This window comes from Amphibalanus amphitrite, unplaced genomic scaffold (assembly GCF_019059575.1).
Source record: "Amphibalanus amphitrite isolate SeventyFive unplaced genomic scaffold, NRLGWU_Aamphi_draft 001092F_arrow, whole genome shotgun sequence".
Classification (NCBI taxonomy): domain Eukaryota; kingdom Metazoa; phylum Arthropoda; class Thecostraca; order Balanomorpha; family Balanidae; genus Amphibalanus; species Amphibalanus amphitrite.
In genome coordinates, this window is record NW_024882586.1 from 145,280 (window position 1) to 167,462 (window position 22,183).

The 22,183-nt window shown below is 52.3% G+C and overlaps 2 protein-coding genes across 5 annotated transcripts in view; both read left to right on the forward strand.

Moving 5' to 3' along the window:
* The first annotated feature begins 1,957 nt into the window (after window positions 1–1,957).
* Window positions 1,958–6,220, forward strand: LOC122370036 (mitochondrial ribonuclease P catalytic subunit-like). Of its 3 annotated transcripts, none has more exons than XM_043345279.1 (6): window positions 1,958–2,080; window positions 2,841–3,869; window positions 4,229–4,481; window positions 4,878–5,017; window positions 5,384–5,576; window positions 5,712–6,220. In XM_043345279.1, exons 2-6 carry the CDS (start codon window positions 2,896–2,898, stop codon window positions 5,880–5,882), a joined length of 1,731 nt encoding a protein of 576 aa, XP_043201214.1. In that variant the 5' UTR covers window positions 1,958–2,080; window positions 2,841–2,895; the 3' UTR covers window positions 5,883–6,220. The 3 variants fall into 3 exon arrangements, with proteins under 3 accessions (XP_043201214.1, XP_043201212.1, XP_043201211.1); XM_043345277.1 differs by having other exon boundaries at window positions 1,982–2,069; XM_043345276.1 differs by having other exon boundaries at window positions 2,015–2,303.
* Window positions 6,221–6,885: 665 nt separating this feature from the next.
* The window catches only part of LOC122370032 (alpha-actinin, sarcomeric), a 59,672-nt gene continuing 44,374 nt past the window's right edge, over window positions 6,886–22,183 (forward strand). For both annotated transcript variants that reach the window (XM_043345271.1, XM_043345272.1), the window contains exon 1: window positions 6,886–7,101. In XM_043345271.1, coding sequence (XP_043201206.1) covers window positions 7,000–7,101 — 102 coding nt within the window. In that variant the 5' untranslated portion in view covers window positions 6,886–6,999. The remainder of the gene's footprint in view (window positions 7,102–22,183) is intronic.

The following is a 22,183-nucleotide window of genomic DNA, read 5'->3' on the forward strand; positions in this document are numbered from 1 at the left end:
TTAAGCCTGAAACAGACTCTTTCCGCAGTCAAGAAATCGCATGCGAGAGCCTATTCAAATACATGGAAGCACGCTCGCATCAATCGCACGCACCTCCCGCGAGCGATTGATGCGAGAGGAATTACAATGTTTTTGAATATGCTCTCGCATGCGATTTCCTGAACTCGGAAAGAGTCTGAGTCAGCCTTTACTGGCCTCTGAGAGGTCTTACCGGCCAATGAGGGAAAGTTCTAGGGGCATTTCCCACCTGTGATGGTCCCACACTTATTTTTCTGAGGGCCCCATAACGGCAACTATGGGGCCCTCGTCGGTGCCTATGAGGGCCCACACCGGTGTCTCTGAGGGTTTCACACCCCCAACTCTGAGTGCCTACACCAGTGCCTAAAAGCCCTATATTGGCGGCTCCGAGGACCCAACCAACACCTGCGCATCTAAAGGCCACCCACTGATGACTTGAGGGCCCCACAACGGTGACCCTGAGGGCCCCACCGGCGTCTGACAGTACCATGCCGGTCTCTTAGGACCCCGCAGGACTTCTTCTGCCGGCCTAATAAGGACCCCTTGCCGGTCACTGAGACCCCCTGCCGGCTTGTAGAGAGTTCGCGTCAGCAGCTCTAAAGGCCCCACACCCGTCTGTAACGGCTCTACACCAGCGTCTATGAGGGCCCGGAGCAACGCCTGTAAGGACCCTCATCGGCGCCTCTGAGAGAATCACACTAGCACCTCTGATCGCCCACACCGGCACCTGCATGGCGGCCCCACACCGGTGCCTCCCTTACCGGCGGCTCTGAGGGCCCTACGCCGGTGATTCTGAGGGTGCCACCGATAACTGAAGGCACCACACAAGCCCTTAGTGTAGCTGAGCTTTAATCCCATACCGGCCCTCCGAGGGCGCCACGTCAGTGCAATCATTGCCCCACACCCCTCCCTCACACCCGGAGCGGGTAAACTGTGTTATACCTATAGCAACGATTTTACCACCGTTGTACGTTATGTATTTCTCAAAGTTGACTCAAAATGGTCCAGTACAAAATCTGGCCTACCAAACTTATGGCCAAGGTCAGGCCCAAACACGTTTTGGGCAATCAGTCTCAGTCCATGACTCCATTCTTCGGCAACTACGGTGCAAGGCCGATACTGTAGAAACTTGCAATTTGTACCCTTGACCTGACCTTGACCTTGACCTCAAACTTTAAATTAAGTGCATGTTTTTAGTTATTCGTGATGAGATCTTTCGATTGGCGTTTGAATTTTCCAAATCGGACCAATAGTTCGGGAGATAACAGGGGGTAAAATTTATCCCCCCAGCCCCGCGCGTTCGGCTGGAGAGTGGAGACCCCAGCCTCGCGCGGGTTAATGCATTGGGTGAGCCAAAATTGTTTTACAGTGGCGCTATTAAAACAAGCTCTCGAACCGATTTAACATCATTTCTTGCATGATGCCTGATGGCTACAGTAAAAAAGAACAGCTAAAAAAAACTACAAAAACTATGGAATGCCTGAAAGCTATTGAGCACCCCCAATGATTTTTGGAAAACTACACCCATGATATCAATTGATAATCGGAGGTGATTATGTGAGAATCCTTGGAGGTATTTACGGACAACAGTTTAGGCCAAACTCAGGTAAAGTCTACCTATCATCTCAAGTGTCGGAGTGATTAGATATGCACGGAATAATGAGGCATTTTATTTGGAATAGACAAATATTCAATCTTCCTGTCTCATTGCAGTTGGAGACACTAAAGTTTATTCATGATGAAGTCGAGTTTTTGGAAGTATTTTTAAATGATTTTACCTAATTAAGGTTCATCTTTCTTTGCATCTTCCATCTTTTGCACAGGTTCAGAATATAGTAGCCCTCACTTATTTTCAATCATGACGTCATAAGACAATTGACTGGCAAATAGTCACGTATATTTTATATAATAAAACCTTGATTATGTACTCACATTTTCTGCTATCGTGCCGCTTTTGTGACAGAAATGGTGCATGAAATTTTGCTAAGGCCCCAAACCCGCGTTGTAATTTGTAAATTGATGATAAGATCGATAAGATCATAAGATATCATGTAGGTAGAAGGTAGGTAGAATTAGAAATGTGCGTTTTTAGATGGATAGAATTTTCTGGGTTAGGTTGCCGTTTAATTTTCTATTAATTTTTCCTCTGAATGCTATGCAGACTGCATAGCATTCAGACGGGTTGGCAAAGTCTGACCGTGTCAGTGTCAGTGTACTAGGTATGAAATACTTGTTTGGCTAATCGGTACTTTAACTTACCACTTACCTACTGACCTACTACCTAGGTAGGTACCTACTTACTATAAATCAGCATTATATTTTTCACGCTATTAGGAAGGCGAATTGAAATCTGTCGACTTGTGATGTTTGATCAAATTTTGTTGATGCCATCTTTTTTTCTGGATTTTTAAAACAAAATATTGGCCTTGCGGAATATCAACATATGCGGACTTTTCTTCTCTTCATGGCAGCTAACCTCAAGCAGCCATAATATATGTGTTTGGTATGCATATTCATATGCTGTAGATTCATAATCTTTTGAAAGGACTAATTTTTTATGAGAAAATCTCCATTTTGATCATAATTTTTCGGTAAAGGCATAGAAGAAGTCCGAGTGAAGATAAAACAAACGTAATCTAACCTAATGTAACCTTACCTATCTACTAACCTACTAACCTACCACCTGCAACCTACCATCCTACCAACCTACAACCTACTCAGACATTTTGTATAATAATACCAATGTATTCCTAGGTACATGATAATGTTTGTAAATTGTAGTAAAGTTCATGTTAACTCTGAGAATCTGCTTCCTGTTTCAGCCACTGAACCTGTGCCTACATCATGAGACGGGTCCAGCTCTAAACTCTGACAATTATGAGCCTTCATGCAATGAGACTGCTGACTGGTTGGACCAGGTTCCTGGTCGGACCGGCCAGGCCCACACAGCTCAGTCACCTGCTGAGTAGTGTAGCTGGTCCCAGCGCACGCAGCAGACAGAAGGAGCGCCGTAACACACGCCGTGAGCTGCAGGAGCGCGCCGAGCAGCTGCTGCTCGCCACGGCCTCAGCGGCGCGGCCGCCGAGTGGCGCCGACTGGGAGCGCGCGGTGGCCGAGTACCGGCGCCTCGTGCCGTCCGCCAGTCCCCACGCTGTCGACCACCGGGCACTGGCCGCCTGCCGGCTGCCGGACGGCGGCGTGGCGCTCCCGGCGGCCATCTCCCTGCTCCGACACCGACAGGAGCAGGGCGCCGTGCCGCCCGCCAACCTCGCCCTCTTTCTCGAGCTGCTGGCCTCATGTGACGCCGCCGCGCGCGACGCCGCCGAGCCGGAGACGCTGGCGGCGCACGCGGCGCTGAGCGCGGCGCCGCTGGACCGTGTGAGCGCCACACGGGCCGCGGTCGGTCTCTGCGCCACCCGGCACTGGCGGCTGGCGGTGCCTCTGCTGGCCGTGGCGCGGCGCAGCGGCCCGCCGCCCCGTACCGCGCTCTCGGCGCTGGCAGCGGCGGCGCTGCGGGCCGGAGAGGACGTCCTCGGCTGGGAGGTGCTCGAGGAGCTGTCTGCCCTCCGGCTGCGGCCGACTGATGACGCGCTGGACACCTGGCTGGAGCGCTGTGAGACGAGGGCGCGCGCTGAGGCGCGTCTGGAGCTCCGCGGTGACCGGCCGGAGGAACGGCGCACAGAGGTGGGACCGGCGGCTGAGTCGGCCGAGCAGATGGTGCTCCGGCTGCTGGAGTTCCTCTCCGACAGCGGGGTGATACTGAGTGAGGGCCAGGCGGTGAGACTGCGGGACCTGTGCACACAGCGGCTGGCGCGGCCGTGGACCGGCGAGGCCACCCAGGTGTCCAACAGGTGAGCTGGGCCAATAAAGGATCTCTTTGTAAACATCAGGGTTAAAACGGCAATCACTCGCTCTTGATGCCTCAGATTCTGAGCCCAGTTGCCCTTTCGTCAAAGTTGCATTACCTATGGGTTTTTTTCCTCTCATTGCATTCTGAATGTTGCGTCTTTTTTTTGTGTGTGTCAAGCTCTAAAACCTTGAATTTATATGGAATGATATAATCAAAACCTGTCTGCTTTCTGCACAGCAGTATCACAGCCCTCTGATGTCCATGTGTTGTAAATATATGATGTAAATATATTTTATTTACCTCCAACAAGCACACCATCACCTCCCCGGTTTCTCACCGGCCGTCTCCCGCTGCCGTCAGAGGTCGCTGCGAGCACTGCGGCCTCCACCTCCCGCCCGACCGTCTCAGTGACGCCGATTTCCGCGAGGTGCGCGACGCACTGGAGCGGTGCGTGCTGATCGGTGAGGACGTGTTCCAGACGTCCACTCCTGAGGAGGTGGAGCGCTTCAGGAGCTTCGTGGAGCGCACGGCGCCCTATGACGTGGTGGTGGACGGCCTGAATGTGGGCTTGGCGACTGCCGGCGTCCGGGGCGGCGCTCCCCTCTCAGCTGCGGTGAGTGGCACGGAACGGGCACAGAGATGGCCGGGAACAGCGGTGCGGCCCAACATAGGTGGCGCCAGTCGTGCATTGCACTTACTTGAGTCATTCTGCTATCGACATATTGCATAGAGCATGATTTCGGCTCGCATATTCTGTGGCTCGAAATACGTTTCCCCTCAGTTTCCGCTAAAAAATCGGTCGCTTTAAGTCAAGTGCTAATATTAAGCATGATACAAGATATCCATTAGCCCCCACAACTACCCCCATGTTGGTCAAAGCAGCGTACTTTTCTGGCTGTTTTGCTGTCTTGTATTCAGGCAGGGACAGGTCAGGATGTGAATGTGGGCACAGCTTCTTCCGTAACGCGGGAGCAACAGTCTGACTGTATGTATATTTTTCCATTTTCAGCTGGTGCACGTGGTGGATCATTTCGCCGTGCAGCAGGGAAAGAAGGTACTCGTGGTCGGCCGGTACCACATGCGTGGCTGGAAGAAGGCCGACATGGGCTACGTCAAGAGGCACGCCCTTCTCTTCACCGCCGACAACATGTGAGTTGTATGGTCAATAGATTATGTGTTGGTGCGAATTGCGATACGTAGCCGCAGCGTTTGAACTGGTGCTGGACTTTCTATTGCGATGGCGCTTATTGGCAACCGTAGAAGAGCAAAATCTACTGTCAATGCATCTTGATGATGACAGGCTTTGTTAAAAACGTATCCATATGACGTGAACTCATTGACGTATCCATGTGCCAAATTTGTTACTCGTTTTTGCCCATATGTCGGTTTCTGACGTGTTGTCGGCTAATTGGCATAAGATACATTCACGTGAAATGTGATTATGTCTATGTTTATTTTATTATTTCTGTCACTGATGGCGCTGTCCTGACCCGACTTCTCCTCGCCGTGTCACAGGTCCTCGGACGACGCGTTTCTGCTGTACGCCGTGATGCACTCTCACCCTGGCACGCAGTTTGTGACGCGCGACTTCTTCCGAGACCACTCCGCCCGGCTGCCCGACGAGACGCGCTCCAAGTTCAACCGGCTGATCCGCACCAACCGGCTGGCTGTGGAGGGCGTCACGCGCAACGGAAACCTCAACATTAAGGTGAGCAGAAGAGAGGTTTAGGTGTTGTTTATGGTATGCTGCTCTGACTGATTCAAAGACCGAGCCATTTGCGGTCGGTATACTTCACGCCGGCCTGATGATCACTGACGAACTCTCATTATTTCTTCTCCCTAGATGCCGATCGTACACTCTGTGCAGGCGCAGTGTGACCCGGCCGGCCGGTGGCACGTGCCGTTCTGTGACCCGGCCCAGGTCAGCTTCAGCACGGCCACGCCCAGTCCGACTCAGCCGGTCACCGATAGGTGGCTCTGCCTGCAGCCGCCGCCGCCGCCGCCGCACCGGTGACGACTCGCCTCAGAGTTAGGACTCACTGCGTGATACCTGTTCATGATTGATAAAGCGTTTCTTTTGAGACGTGTCAGCTCGATTGCTCAACGGAGAAGCTGTTATCATGTTAGCTGCTGTCGGTGTCAAGTTTTTGTAAGGTGTGTGAGCTTCGTTATTGCGTCTGTACGATACCTCGAGCTCCACTGAGCTGCGCTGCTCGAGTTAGTTGACGTTACATTTTGGAACGCCCTTCCCTGGGTGTGATGAACTCCGTGACGTGGTGATGTTTGCAACGTCGCGTTTTATATGACGTCAGTCATGTTGTTAGCGTTTTTGCCTTGTTGCTCGGAAGGTGATATTTTTTTTTTCTTCAGGTTCACTGCGAGTGTCCGAGACGATTAGAGCGCAGTCAAATAAACAGTTTCGGATATAGCTAAGAAATCGTGACCGAGCAGTTTTCAGACTAGGTCTTTGATGCTTGGATTTGAAATGTTATAAATTGTCCGTTTAAATGAACGAAAGCATAAATATATTATGATGAACACTGTTGCAGCGTTTTATCAGTTAAATGGAAGTCTACCTTTGGTGGAAGCTGAATATTTTGTTATCGACACTATCTTTGGTTTTCCTCGAACGTGGCTCTAGGCCGACGTACGATAATTTTAAAGTAACAATCCGATATGTTGCCCACATAAATGGCTGCATTATTTTCAGGGGTTGGGCTGTATTTGTCAAAAACATGGAAATTTTGAGAGAGGCTTGCTTTGCTACATTTTTTTCTGGCTGTTTTTTCTTTTGCCTGCGCCATTTCCTTTAACCAAGATGGTTACAGTATGGTTGGTAACAAGAATGATATTTGTTTAATCCTTCTAATCCATTATTTTATGAAATACAGCTCAAAATGCACCTGTTTCTCCACTTCAACAATAATTACGTCACTACCTACGTCATTTGAACGAAACAGCTGGCGGCACCTGGCGGGAGCCGAACGTCAGCTGCGAAACTCGGCGACCTTCGCGGCGGCAAACAACGACGAGCCGAGTCCGCTTGCCTGGCGCCGCCGATGCGGGTGGGGGTGTGTGTGCCGGTCCCTTGTTGATTGCGAGTGCTGCGTACATATAGCTAGGTAACAAAGATGATGATGTACAACGAGGACGAGAATGGATACATGGAACAAGAAGACGAATGGGAGAGGGAGGGACTGCTGGATCCTGCTTGGGAAAAGCAGCAAAAAAAGGTGAGTGCGCCGGTGCGCGGTCGGTGGGGTGACCTTGCTCTAGCCGCCAAAATATTTCAAATTTCACACAAGCTATCCGAGCTATGTGTCATGAATTGCCGTTCATTTTCTTTGTAATATTCATAGAGATTGATTTTGGAACTGCCTAATAATTTCCATAGTCTAATAAAAATGCAGTCAGTCTGAGTCGTTAGATTGCAGCTCAAGTTGTAGCATGGGACATGGGTTTGGTTTACCTCGGGTGGGTAATGGGTTGTTTGTTGCTTTTTATAGTAGTTTCGTCTACTTGTCATGTCATGTCATGTTATTTAAATTGCTTTCCATCTGTCATGAAAGCAACAAAAGCATGACAACCCGTATGCAATTTTTGTGTACCTGTCTGCCATTCCGACTCAGTCATGCCTCCGAGCTCCAAGAGCCCTGTTCACATGTATCAGCCTATGGGTATACATCTGAGAAATCCCTTTTATGTAATTTTAGTTCGAGATATCCAGATAGTCCTTTGTCAAACTAAAAAAAGTCTACTCACAAGTTACAAGTAGAATCAGAATAGCAATTGATTGAAGTTGTAGGTATCTTATCAAAGATGCTATTATTTATAAATTTTCTGTAATTTGTTTTACTTCTCTTGCTTGGCAGCTTCATAAAACAGGCAACAAGTAGTGTTTACAAACCAGTGAATATGATCTTTAAATTACTCACCAAGTTTTGCAAAAGGTGATGTCACCAGGGCCTAGAATTTCATTGACTTTTGAAAATGGGAGCATAAGTTCCAAAACAGGTCACCTGAATTTGACTGATGCAAGCCATTTCTAACAGCCTGAGTTATGCAGAGGAAACTTTGATCTCCTTTGCCTTCATGGCATCATAATTCATATACCTTCCTATTGTTTGTAAGGGAACAGTCTCTTCTCTTCAAGCTTATCTACTGAAATCTAAAAGTGCCAAAAAAGTTCAAAACTTTTTTCAATTGCATGCTCAATGGATTGGTAACTTAGACTAATAAAGGGCTACTACTTCCTACAATATTATAGCCTCATAAAGATGCATTGAGTTGCATCCTGCATTTTAAAAATAAAACACTCCAGGGCCTGCTCCAGGGACCAGGGGTCAAAGTCATGACCATTTTCAAAAGTTCGTAGAGAATCACATATTTTTGTTGATTGTGCTCCTGATATCATTCACCGAGAGGCGAGAGCAGTCATATGCTATCTTGTATCGGGGTAATTTATCGCGCTAGAAATTGTTTGTGTACCATCACGGACTATTGCAAAAAAACTTGTTGCTTTCTTACTGCCCATGCTTATGGCGCCTGACCGTTGTAATACTTCTTTGGGTAATGGGTTGTTCAATTTCGGCCATACGACTCATCATACAGCTCATATATCTCGAATCTGACGGCTTTTCACATTTCGTTTGTTTGCTTGTTGGGGGTTAGGGGCGCGCCGACTGCGAGGTCATTTTGCGCCCATGCTTTTCACATTTCGTTGGAATACCACTCTGGTACCTTTTCACTTTTTTGGACTCTCCCACTCTCCCACATTTTATTTGTGAGTCGTCACTATCCAATTTTATCAGTTTGTTTCATGAGTTTCATGTCCTTCAAATATTTTTAGACGTTGGTTTTTGATGCCGGGGCTATTTACTGACGTGCAGTGGACCTACGAATCAATAATTCTTGGTGATCTGCTTTGTTTGGGTCTTTGAAGAAGTCTAACCATAATCCATGATAACTTCCTACTTATTGTTCGCTATCGTACAACACTGTTGTACAGCAGTTCCTCCATCACAGCGCTTTCCCTGTATCTCTGCTGGTCTATGTTCACTGTTCAGCAGTGCAGTGGCCGGGCGGCACTGCGGGCTCCAGCTGGCGCGCCGGCCGGTCCTGCGGTTACATCTTGGCCGCGGCGCCGGCCGGCCGACGGCAATATTTTAAATGTCGACGGAGCCGGCTAACGGGTGCCGCCAGCTGCGGCCCCGAGTGGCCGCCGCTCCGCGGTGACCGCCGCTGCCGGCTGGCCGGACGTGGCACCGTGCACGCGCCGCTGACCGGGGCAAATGACCCGGGCAAATGACCCGTGAAGCGGCCACCGGCGGCAGAGTGTTTGACCCGCTGAGATCACCAGAGGCGGCATGATGAACTGTTGACATAGAGCTCTGTGTTTTGGGAATGGGCGCATGGATGAAATGTAAATTTTAAAAGATAGCTGCTGCACTGGAACTGCCAAAGTGCTTTTACCGCTGCTCACTGAATCTTCAAACGCAATCTGAAAGCACTGGCCGTCTTTTGGGGCGAATCGTTTCCTACCTCATGCAGGGATAGAGCGGTTTTCTTACTACAGTCAACAGTTTCGCACAGTGCATTTATGGGTACTGGGTACGACCCCACGCAGCATTCACTCGTATCAAGATTGTATGGCTATTTGCCTACTACCGTCAGTCCTAATGGATCCGAAAATATGTGTAAAAAGGTACACGGGTCTGCCAGTTTTTGTTTTGTGCTATTTTGTTTCTGAACATCTGCTCAGTGCTCTGTGCTGGAGATTAGACCCGGAATTATGTTTGTGGTGCCATATTCATGCTCTTTGGACACCTTGCGACCAGCTCGCCTGAAGGAAAATCCATATTTGTCGTTCCTTTTTACCGTCTTACTTTGATAGCATCATCATCCTTTCACCGAGTGAATTCCCGAAAATAATAAGCGAAAGTGGACCCATTTTCCGATTTGAGGGGGACGGCGCCGGCAGAACTGGGCGGGGCGCCGCCGGCAGAAGTGGGCGGGGCGGCCCTCGAGGGGGGTCTGCCGGGGGTGGGGGAGGGGGCGGCGCCGGGACCCTGTCAGCTGGGCGCCCGGCTGCGCGCGCCGCCGGCCGCTATTTCGGGCTCTGGCGAGCGGCCGTGCCGCCGGCCGCGGCCCGCCGCTCGGCTAAGGTTACCCACCGACGGCGGCGGCCGCCTAAAATGGACGCACGCCCCATATCGCGCCGACGCCGGCGACGGGCGACGGAAACGACGACCGTCGGCGGTGTCGGACGCTCTCCGAGCGGCCTGCGGCCGGTCAGTGGGGCGCCCGGTGACCGCGCCGGCCGGCTGACCGGTCAGGTCGGGTTTCGGCGGCCGCCCGGGCCAAAGAGCCGCGGTCCGTTCACGGAACTAACGGGGGACCGAGCTGAAGGCGTGTTGACGAGCGGAGCAATGGGATTCGTTCAGTCATCCCGCGTTGAGCTGTCAAAACTCTTCGTTGCTGTTTGTACATTTTCATTGATGCTCAGTTTTACAGCTACAGCTACCTGAAGTGAAGTTATTCCCCACCACAGGCTACCCCTGTGGTTTTCAAGGTAGGTATAACCAGTAGCCTATACACAAATATTGTTTCTGCTAAATCACGGCTGTGATTGCTTCTTTTTTACGTGGATTGATGGCCACAAAATGCAAAGTTTCAGAAACCGTGATCAACTCATACGTTTAGCGCTACTTTTGGCTGCAGTTTTGTTTGCGGGGATACTTGCAGTTTCGCTCTATGTTTGTAGTATATTAACATATGCCACCACTCCACTCGCCCTAATCCCTATCCTTTGCTGCTGCCCTTCTGTCGTGCGGTACACGCTGGCGCACACGCCCTTCGCCGTACGCCTCGGCTGCTTCACTCGCACCGCCATGACCGAGGAGTCATGCCAAGCTCGGACATTCCTGCATGAGACGCGTCGCCGCCGTCTATGGCACCGTCCAGCGGCGGCGCGGGCGCCGGGCCACAGGTCATCTCCGTACCCTGGCTGTGTTGGCCGGCCGTCGGCGTCTGCCAGGAGCCGTCGGCACTGCCAGGTGGGCGCCACCAGCGCCTCGGCAGCTGACTCTAATTCGGGAGCTCGTCGGTCGGCTGGATGGCGGCGGCTGTGGAGGCGGGGCCGCTGGTAGACCGTCGTTCGCGACAGGTCACGGGGCGGTGCCGGCGCAGACAGGTGCGGACGCCCGCCGCGGGTGTCTGGAGGGCACCGGCCTGGATGGAGACGAGCGAGGGGATCGGTTTCTGAGATAGCACATTTAGCCCAGAAGGCGGGCGAAAATTCTTTACCTACGGATCTAAATCACTAGATTTTTGAGTGTGGATCCGTCACAGGCATTTGATGCATCGTCGCCATTCGCATAGCAGACATCGCGACGTTTCGCGACTGTCAGCTTCAGGCGACTCCCAACCTCTAGACTGGTTTCGGCTGGATCGGCGACACAGAAGGGCCAAAGTCGATGTGGATGGGGCGCGTGCCAGGAGCGCCGCTGGCTGGCTGGGTAGTGCCGCCAGTCGAGGACGACGTCTGCTGGTCGTCGCCCGACTGACGAAGCGACCTGGCACGGCACGGTGCCCCCGGCACGCGCGACACATTCTCCCGGCCGGGCGGCGCGCAGACAAGGAACGTGACTCACGAACGTAGAGTGACAAATGCACGAATTATGACGTGTTCTCAGAACTTCGAGGCATTTGATAATTTCTAGAAGGTTTAATGATTTCTGTGGGCGGTGTAACTGACCTGGCGTTTTATTGCGAGGCGTAAATCTCTGTCTCCTCTCACTGGGTTAACGATGTCATTCGGGAATATGATAAATGACGCAGCTTGCTAATCCTCTTATCTTGACCTTTATATTGAATTCCTTTCACCTAGAAGTGAAATGAAGTGAAATGAAAGCTAAAGGGCAGGGCGTACTTTCAATTTCTACGCGCTCGTAAAATTTTAATCCTTTGCTATTGCATAAGATATTTTAAATATATCCAATATGTCAGTGCGTATTATGGCAATGCAATAGAAACCTCACGAAATTCTAAGCCGTTCGCACGGTGTATAAACCCGGTGAGAGCAGCCGCCGCCACTGGATACCCACTCATTCCTGTGGGCGGGCGGTGTTGTCATTACTCGTGGTGTGGACGGGCTGCCAGGATATTTTGGTCTGCGCCGGCCCTTTGAGCGTCGTGTCAGCACTGGGAACCTGAGCTCAGCCGGTGGCTCGGGCCGCCCCCGCTGCCGCTGATGATAGGGCTGAGCTGTGGGCGCTGAGCAGGTGGGCTGGTAGGTGGGCGGGTTACCTCTCATCGACACAGGCGCCACACGGCGTATCCGCTGCTCTGTCGATGTCGTTCTGCCTCTAATCCGCATGTGTGTTCGTTGGTTCGATATGGGCACTCGTTTATTGCTGTAGTCAAATTGAATCATCACAAAGGGGGTAATTTCATTGAATCTCTTCACCATCGAAAGTCGTCTCTTTCTGCCTGTTCACATCTTTTCACCTTTCCTCGTCGCTTTTTCCTCTTCTTTCGAACATTCCTCTCCTCCGAGAATCATCACTACCGGCTGCAGAGGCACCCGTCAACAGCGCCGTTCGATCCCACTGATCGCCTCAGTTTGTCCGCTGTCCGCTCCTCCCCTCCCGTTCACCTCCAAGTGATGGGCGTGACCAGCTGCTGCATCCGCCCTGTATCTTACCCCTCAGATGCAGGCGCCTTCCGGGTCTGCTACGCCCAGCCTGATAGATGTAGAGCAGAAAGTGGATAAAGAAGATAGATGGAGAGCGGAAAAGATGTGAAGAAACCCTCCTGTTGTCATCACTCACTACCGCATCTTCTATGCTCACTTAGATCTATTGTGTTTGTTATGTTTTTGGTACTAAGCTAGGCTGTTTGCCGTGCTTTTTGTCCGAGCAATCGGGGCCACTTCCGCTGCGGTTTGCTGTCGGTTCGACTGCCTGTTGACCTGCCGGAGGTGGTGCATCTTCCCCTGCGCTGGTTTTTGTAGCTTCCCCTCCATACCTCGATCCAGTCGAAGCGTGGTTGACGCGCGGAGGGTCTGCCGATCCTCGGAGCTGGAGATGAACACTGGCGCGTCCCGGCAGGCTCAGGGGCGTCTCCGGGCCGCTCAGAGTGCGTGCGTGCCCGTGCATACGTAATCACCGCCGGTAAAAACTGTGCACCGGAGAGCACCTCGGGGCCGCCGCACCGTCTGGCGCCGAGTGTTTTTACTGGGGTGGCGGCGCGTCCGGCGCCTGGTACACTTCCTGACCAATTATCCTTCGATTTGCCCGTCCGCAGTTCCCGCTGTCTGGTGCCAGGGCTGAGGGAGGTCTTAGGAACGGTACCTGCCGACTGGCTGTCGTGATTTTGTCTCTTGTTGTGGCGCGAGCGCAGGCACATAGATAGACCTTGGTGTCATGCTGGGCTGAAGTGAAGCGATATTACAGTACTTGTGAACGGTCTGCCATGTGTGCAGCGAGGCTCCGGGCGCCCGTTATGGGAGCGATGGGTACGCGATAGCCGGTGTTGAATTGGTGCATGGTCAGTCGACCTTGTGCCGAATGCCGCCGAGGCACTAAACTAAACCTTCATCACTCAGTCCGAACCATTCTTGGCAGGACGCTGTCAACTGTCCGTTTTGTGCCACATTACTCCAACAATGCGACGCGACAGTTGCATGGTCAGCCAGCATCTGTAAATGTGTTTATTTTCCTCGGACTTTCACTGTGAGGAAACGTCCAGCTATTAGTCAGCGTCTGGAAATGTTCAGGTCCTATTGGCCCCAGGCCTTGGTCCGCCTCCGATCGGCCCCGAACACAAAAGCTGTCCTCACCACAGGATCATTAGTGGTCGCCGCATGTCGGTCCCTGGGCCATTGCCCGTGTACGCAACGGAATCACGACAGAAAGTAAATGAATTCATGGCACGGCTGCAACCGAAATAACTATGTAAACAACCGATGAGAAGGTAACGGGATATCGTGGTCAGACTGGGAAGGCGAAATTAGCATGTTATGTAACGGTAGTAGAGCTAGGGTAGGTAGATGACCAGCGTGGTATATTCGCCAGTGTTGATCTTGTATTCATCTGGTTAGACCTCAGCTCAGCACTGATTAGACCCTTATATATTAGCAGCGTTTACCTTTAGTCTAACCGGCCAACTTGGCTTGAAGTTTGACCTTGACTGGCCACCGTTATCGTTGGACACTTTCCGCGTCTGCCTAAGCGCGCCACCTCATATGCCGGACCTGACAGCGGGTCGTGCACGCGATGGCGCGCTCCTTGTAACCGCCAGCGTTCGCCCCTAGGGGCGTCATGTGACCAGAGCTGTCCAGCGTTCGACGTGTTTGACATGATGTGACGCTTAAGCTCATGACGCTGAAGCCCGCGACACTTGACTACCAAGCCGCGTGCGACTGTATGCGCTGCCTGCGACCGTGGCGTTTTCGGCGGCATTTCTCATAACGGGTCCGGCCGTCGTGTCGGCTGTGGTGGCCGGCTGGCCGGCTGACTCCAGACAGCTGCAGCGACCGCCGTCTGCAGCGACTGCCGGTCGCTGGGACCGTCCGGTCGGCCGGTGGAAACACGGCACTTGACGGGCTGCCGGCGCGGCCGTTATGTCTGCTGGAGCGTGTCGCCGCGCTGCGCCGGACAACTGCCGGCTGCCTGAGGGCAGTCAGAGAGCTCCGGCCGCCACCGCTGACGGCCCGGGTCGCTGCCGGTGCCAGAGGGCCTGCGGCCAGTCAGGTCACTGGGTCAGGTCGGCCGCGCGGCCGTCGGACCGACGAGACGGACGAGACCGGCTGCCAATTGGGCGTCTGTGCTCCGCGGCCGCCCACACGGCGCTGTCGGGTCGTTCAGGTGCCAGACTGACGCGTGTTGAACGCCGTGGTCCCTGAGGGCCTGCCGCACGGCGCGCTGTTGCGCGACTCCGCGCAGCTTCCATTCACGTGAACAGGCCGCTCACACATCGCCGCTTCCGAGAAACTTTCGGACCAGCTTTCAGTCCTCGCTGCGGGCGGGGCGGCTTTCGATGGGCGCTCGTCCAGAGTAGGCCACTATGCCGCGCCATTCGTCGTCGTCCCGTCCGCGGCGTGTCTGGCGCGTCACGCGCTCCCTATCTGCCCGATCTGACCCCTCCCCGCCCCGTCACTCTCTCTGATCGACGCGCGCGCGTCGGTGACACGGCACGCGTCCCATGTCACCGAGGTGTGAGCGCTCCTCGCGTGACCTTGGCAGGACGGGTCGGGGTGAAGCCCGACAACGTCGGACGCTGCGGCGACCCGATGTGTCCCCGGCTTGATCCCGTCGGCCCGACGTTGATTTACAACATGCCTCTCCTGAGCCGCGGTTCAGACTGATAGAATGGCGCGTGGCCTCCGATACTCCGATAGTACGGTGGGCCTATCGGGACGAGCACGCCCGACGCCGCCTCGAAGGGGCTTGTTTACATTGGGCCCAGATCATGATCGGCGCGCATGGCTGCCCATGATGAACGTTTTTGCGGATTGGTTGGCGAATGGTGTGAAACGTTGAAGCCACATTGATGGACACTTAGAAACACTTGAAGTCGAATAATGCTATGCTGCAAGATTATGCGATATCACAATTGTCACTCTTGAAGTAATCCACGCATATGCGCAACACACTTGCTAGCACGTTACTCTCATTATTCAACGATTTCGTGGCACTTGAAAACGATTTTCTTGGCTTTTGTCATGTGTGTACTTTTATCAGCACCAAACCAAGTATAACAATCGATAGGCAGGAACGGGTGTAGTTGCTGGAGCTGAAGCATGGCAGCCTTTGCTAGATACCCACGATAAGCCCTTCAAGCATCCTTCGCCGCCGTGTTATCCACCGAAGATACCTATTGGAGTACTCAGAAGGGGATCGGAACAAACCACCCGTTGTCATTGTACTAAGCAGATGACACTTTGTTCTCTGTGTCCCTTTCTCTGACTCACCACGCTTTCGATACCGTTAACGATAAGCCCAACCAGAATCGATATGAGCTCGACGTTCGATGTCCGGGTGTGTGTCGGCACCGTCGTCGACGTCCGACGACCCTTGCACCGAGTGTTCATGGCTTCGTCAGCGAGTCCCTGTCCCCTGAGATGCGGTGTTGGCGGCCCTCCGCCGCTCCACCGGGGCTGCCAGCTGGTTTTCGTCAGACGGCCGATGAGATGACCTGAGCTCCTGCTCGTACACAGGGCGCCGGTGTCGGGACGGACAGGGCCTCCTTGTCGACGGCTGAAGGAGAGCCAGCGACTGTGTGCTGCATACCGAATGTCGGTGCGGACAAAATAGAACAACTGGCCAGGGAGCGGGGGCCTCCAGCTCTGTAGTTTCTCCAACTCTCTTCACTTGACTTAAAGGGACCCTCCCACCTTCAAAAAAGTTAATGAATTGGCATAAAAGTGATGTCCCTTGGTTCAGAAAGAGCGGAAACGAATATCTACCAAATTTCACCGAAAAATATTCACTGGTTTTCAAGATATTAGGCTTTTACTTTTGTTTACTTTTTGGGATCTCCCCTGTTACTAGCGACTTTATTTGGAAGCAATAATTTGGCAGCCTTAAAATGCGGCAGACGTTGCGCGCAAAGCAGCGTATACCACCACGTGTTAACGATGGTTTTAGTCTAAGATTTAAAAATAGTTAGATCTCCGCTGACGTCACAAATTCTAAGGGGGCATTCCAATGCATTAGCCCCTTAGAATCCGAAAACTGCAAGTTTGAAATTCCATATCTTCGAATTAAAGCATTTTTCGATGTTGTGAGTGCCCAAACCGGTATTTGCAGGCCATGGCCACCAATTTGGCTATCTCAACTCAAAACTAATGTTAAGGTGGGAGGGTCCCTTTAACTCCACTTCAGATGAGCTCCTCCCAACCCGCCACACCCCACTTCACGTTATCATATTGCACCTGCCCCACCTCCGTCCCTCCTCGCTCCAGGTGGGGTCAGGGTGAGAGGCGTTAGCCGGTGGGTGGTGGTCGACCCTCCTCCCGGCGGCCGAGGCGCGTATTTCGGTCCCCTGTCCTCGGCCGGTGCCAGCGTCGAGCGCCGGCGTCGCTGACGTCTCGTCAATCGTGTCCGCTCGACGGCCGGACAAGTTTTTCGGTGTTTGGTTGGCTGTCGCGCCAGGGATTGCTGCTGGCAGTAGGGTCCAGGGCCTGAAGGGTCCACAGAGCGTCGGCCGCTGCTTCTAGGCCAGAGATTCTTTTGGCAGTGAAAATTGAACTGGATGTTGACTATCAACAATCAACATACTCTTTGTCAAATGATATTCAGATGATTGCGAGCTGATTTGCTCGTGCTTGCACCGAGCACTGCGATCTTATGTTTTGAAAATCCTGGCCGTTTTGATGCTTGTACTCTGTGATGCTGTGAGACCTTTAAATTAGAACTTCGGAATTATTCGTTTATCCGGGTCTTTATTAACATGTAGCCTATCACCAGTACCTTGCATGACCCTCAGTGAGGTTCTCGTCGTCATGCCGGCTGTTTGCAAGAACAGCGTACGTTGCATCATGTGTACGACGTCTCGCCATTTGGCTCGGTATACACACAGCGATGTTGATCTTAGCGTTAAAACGGCCCCGACGGTACTGTGAAGGTATGTTTGGCAAACCGTGTTTACCTGAAGTCGGCCTTTTTCGCATGATTGCGAGGTGAAGGCGGCTGGAATGTTAGCGTTCAGGGATGTTGCAACGAGGCTTGGATTACCACAGGCACACAGACACACATTTTCGTCGATATCCCGTGGGCTGGCTCACTCTGGTTTTCCACAAAGCGTGATTTAATGTCTTTTACACAGGTTGTAGTCAACCTCAGACGACTTGGCTAGGTGCTGTGCTATTTATCGGCCGTCTAGGATTACGTGTAACTGCGACTAAGTTAGTTCTAAATTCGGAAGTGTACTACTAGCAACAAGCGTAAGTGCGTTCCGAATCAACGCAAGGTCAAGCAGGATATTTGCGTGGCAATATTAAAGTGGGCTTCTGGGTATGAAGCTGTTGGTGAGAATCTTGAAATACTTGAATTAGAAATACCTACTCGGTACACAAGTGGCTGTCATACCACTTCGGCCTAGGATATAGTTGCTTTTGTTGAGTGCCTCGTAGCCAGTAGCTTATCTTTCAATGAACAATCATATCTTTGTGAGCTTGTTTCTACTGTGGACTGTCGATTATACATACGCAGAATATTGCGAAGATCTGCTGAGGACTCAACGATAACTTTGTTTTCACACGGGTGCTGTCAAAGACCATCATAGTTCAGTCAGATCACCCATGGAGCCTGTGTTGCGAGTCTCCCGGGTGGGTGACCGCCCTATTCGGGACGTGTCCCACCGGCCCCGGTCCGGGTCGGAGCGGCCCGCTGCAAAGGTCATGCACCGGTGCACGGGGGCGACGGCGGCTGAATGCCTGTCGGTCACGTCGAGTGCACGCCCGGCTGCGGTCGACCTGCGACCCTGTCGCGGTGGACCCGACTGCCCCGATTGCCGTGTCGGAACGTGGTACCGAGGTCGTCCAGAGGTCAGCGACGGCGGTCACCCTGAGGGCCGTTTGGGGTAGCACATGAGGTCACTCTGCCTGTACGCAGTGCTTCGAACGGAGTACAGAATTTCGCGATGTGAATTATGACCACTTAGGATTTTTAAATTCAACATGTCTTGGCACCTTGGTCCTGCCTCTCGGACCTTCTTGTTTTAGGATTTGACCTCGTCGTCTCGGGTAAATTCCGTCTGTTTGTACACAAAATACCAGAGTTGCGTGCCGTGTGGACCCAGAGCCAGCCGACGGAAGGCCTCTTCACCTTCTTCGGCTGGGTGGGGCGTTATGTTGGAGTGACCGCAGTCGATCCTCAGACGTTGTTCCTGTAACCTGTCTGTCACGGCGTGGGTGAGCGGTGACCCCGTAAAGCCGTGCTGTACCGGGAGCTCCGCTGACATCATCACTCGAGGAAGCCCGAGTGGTGTGCCAATCAACGGCACGCGATCACACAGTGGTATTTTGGTTGGCTATTCAGAACCTCGCCCGACAGCGCAGTTACAATTTCCAGCAACATTTCTCAGCGTTCGCACAACTGATTGAATAGCCCGGTTCACTTCTCAAATGTGAAGTCTAACGAAGGTAAAACCTCGCGTGAGAAGGAAAACGATGCTTTTATGATTGCCACCCAGTTATTTGTAGCCTCTGATTGGCTCGTGCACGCGAGACCGGCAAAACTAATACCATTTGCGTCAGTCACAAGGTCATCAGATGGTAGCCAAGTCACTCCTACCTGGTAATTAGGCCGGTTACTCACCACTTATGAATCTCGAAAACTCATAGACACATTCCTGATGTGACTTGCCATTTGGTCAGCATATACAGTAGAAAAGGAAGATCACGACTCTCCACGATGAGAGTTTTTTTTTTTGCCAGAAAAACCCACGGGCGCTACTTTTCGACTGCTGGCTGAGCTAAGGACGTTTCCAAGTGGTTCAGTTTTGTGATGCCCGGCGTGGCCTGCCGCCGGGAGCAGTCAGGGTCGCGACCTGGCCGCTCTGCCGGCCGCCGCAAAAAGCGCCCTGGCGCGCCGCCAGCGCCGCAGAGCGCCGCATTCCGTCTCTGAGTCACTGACGCGCGCCGCCAATCGCCGCACCCGCTCGGAATAGCCACCGGCGCCGGCTCTTAGACAATTTATTGGGACGGTGCGAGCCAAGATTAGACGGAGCTGGGGGCTACGGGATGGCCTGGGGCAAGCGACTCATGCCGGCGTCTTCCACTTCTGAAGTTATACGAATCGGTACTGAAAAGCTACCTCCCCGACCAATCAGCTTCCCAGTGACTAGTCATCGTGACAACACGGTGGACATGCTCACGGAAGTAGGACGATCTCCCGCATTGTAAGTATTCCGCACCCCTTCCGTTGCCTAAAGTTATTCTTCAAAGTAGTGCTGAAGAAGTGAAGGTGTTATATGAATACATTAGGAATCATCAGCGTCTGTTTGGGTGCGATTTGTGGCGTTCCCCGTTGCGGTCACTGTCACGTGTCGAACTGGCGGCAGATGGACGATCGGTTAGCTGCTGCCGTTATAAGCCGATGAACGCCGCCGAACCTGTGGTTTAACGTCATCCAGCAACAGGCTGACGTCATTAGTTTGGCGTCTGGCGGGCAGTAAATACCCGATTGAAATAGCCCCACTGTCAGGCAACTGGTTGCACGTGGTGCCGATATATGAGAGGGGTACATTAGCGTCGCCACGGGGTGGCAAGCGGGGCAGCTTGCCCCCCCCCCCAACCTCGGACCGGGCACCCCCTGAGATCGATACAGATCCGATAATATTTTGGAGTCGGGGAAAAATAGGGGTACCTTTCTGAGAATGCCTGTGAGGTCAGACTCTGTTGGAGCGTGCAGTTCAAACCAAAGTCAGAGTCGCAGTCACCAAAATCTTCAAGACTCCGACTCCAGACTCGGAAATGTCAATGCCATGATTCATGTCATGTTCCTAGTTGGTTCTGTATTACATTTTGTAGCTGATTTTCATAAATTTTGGAGTGCTGACACATTATTTTCGTTCAAAGCGTGACACGAAATCTTCGGGGCCTTTCTCAACTCTCGTCAAATGTCTGCGACAGGCACAAGTACCGTTCAAGTGCCGCAGGGCTCATGAGCCTGCTTTTCACACAGGCTCCTAAGGAGCTCCACTGAGCTCTAAGAAGCTTTCGGAGGGCCCAAACCGGCCTCTGAGAGTCCCACTGGTGTCCATGTTCTCTAGAGGGCCCATACAGGGATCTTTGAGGACATTATACATACGTAGACCTCTGAAGGGCCACACGAATCTTTGAGGATGTCTTCGAAAATTTCTGAAAACCTCAACTGGCCTATGATAGTTCAGCCGAACTTTTGAGGCGACAGACTTTACTAAACCCCAACCCGGCATCTGAGGGGTCACAACTCACGTGTCCCTCTGAGGGCCGCAACACATGTTTCTTATGTCCCTACCAACGTAGGGTCCTTAAGGATTCGACACAGACCCCGGCGGTTCACACTGTTATTCGAGGGCTCCAGGCTCACCCTGGGCCTAGTCTCTTAGCGCCCGCCGCCCACACTGGCTTCTGAAAGCTCGTGTGCCCTAAAGGGCTTTCCGGGCCCACCTTAGGCTCGGAAAGCCCTAAAGCACCACTTGCACGTAAATATTTGGGGTGACCCACGCCGATCTCCGGTATCCTAAACAGGCTTCTGAGAGTCCACACTGACCCTCAGTGGCCTGAAATGGCCTGGAAGTCGCAATCCTATCTCTAAGGGATCCCTTGCCGCTATGCCGTGCGTAACTTTTGGTTCCGTTAAATATTTTTGGTCGCGTTTGCAGCGCTTCCCTTCACTCGAAAAACCAGAAACTTTTTGTTCACACTCGAGTGAACAAAACACTTCTTCTCACTGCAGCAAGGATGAATGATGTACTTCCGATTCACACTTCCGACATTCTCTCTCAGTCTCCGCCGAATGCCCAATTCTTAGCTACAATCGGCGGCTGGGATAAGCCCTATGCATTTCACGTAAAACCTGGGCATGCATGCGTTAATGGAGGTTTTAGCGAGGTGATCCGATTCAAATGGAGCGTTTTTCACCTTCTTCTGGGTAATGATCATGAGCGACAAGAGTCTGCACAGGGGCCCTCTGCAGTGCGTCGGCAATCGCAGCCACTGTAATTCTAACGGTCGTTTTTGTCCAGAAATTTCAAAATTTTGATTTTTTTTGTAAAAAATACATGCTATAGCTAGAAGGAAAACTTTGTCACCATCGGATTCCTCGCACCATTGCGCGTCGAATGATATGTAAAACGAGTGAGTAACGGCTGGGGAAAGGCAAGATTTAACACAAAACTTGATTTTGCCCCCCCCCCCAACCGAAAATGTCTGGCGACGCCTATGGAGGGGTAGATAAAATTCTAGCCAGTAGTTCTACGTAGCAGTATGGCCCTCAAGCAAAATTGTGGCGAACACTAGTGTCGGACTCGGTTGTAGGAGTTGGGTGACCGATGGGGATGGGGAGAGAGGTATGTTGCATCCGGCCCTCGTAGGTTGAGATGTGCATGCTAGTGATGTCTGGCTTGAGGAACTTTCAAAGCTTAACTAGTGGGAAACATTTCAGCGCTTCTGGACAAGTTTCTTTTTCGAAATCGTGTTGTAGAATGGGTAGTTTGCTAAACCCAATTATCACCAATAACTATAACTTTGCATCTCTTTTCCACGTGTCATCTCGCCAATCAGAGCCCGCCTGTAGCGTCGCTGGTCGGGGGCTCAGGTGACGG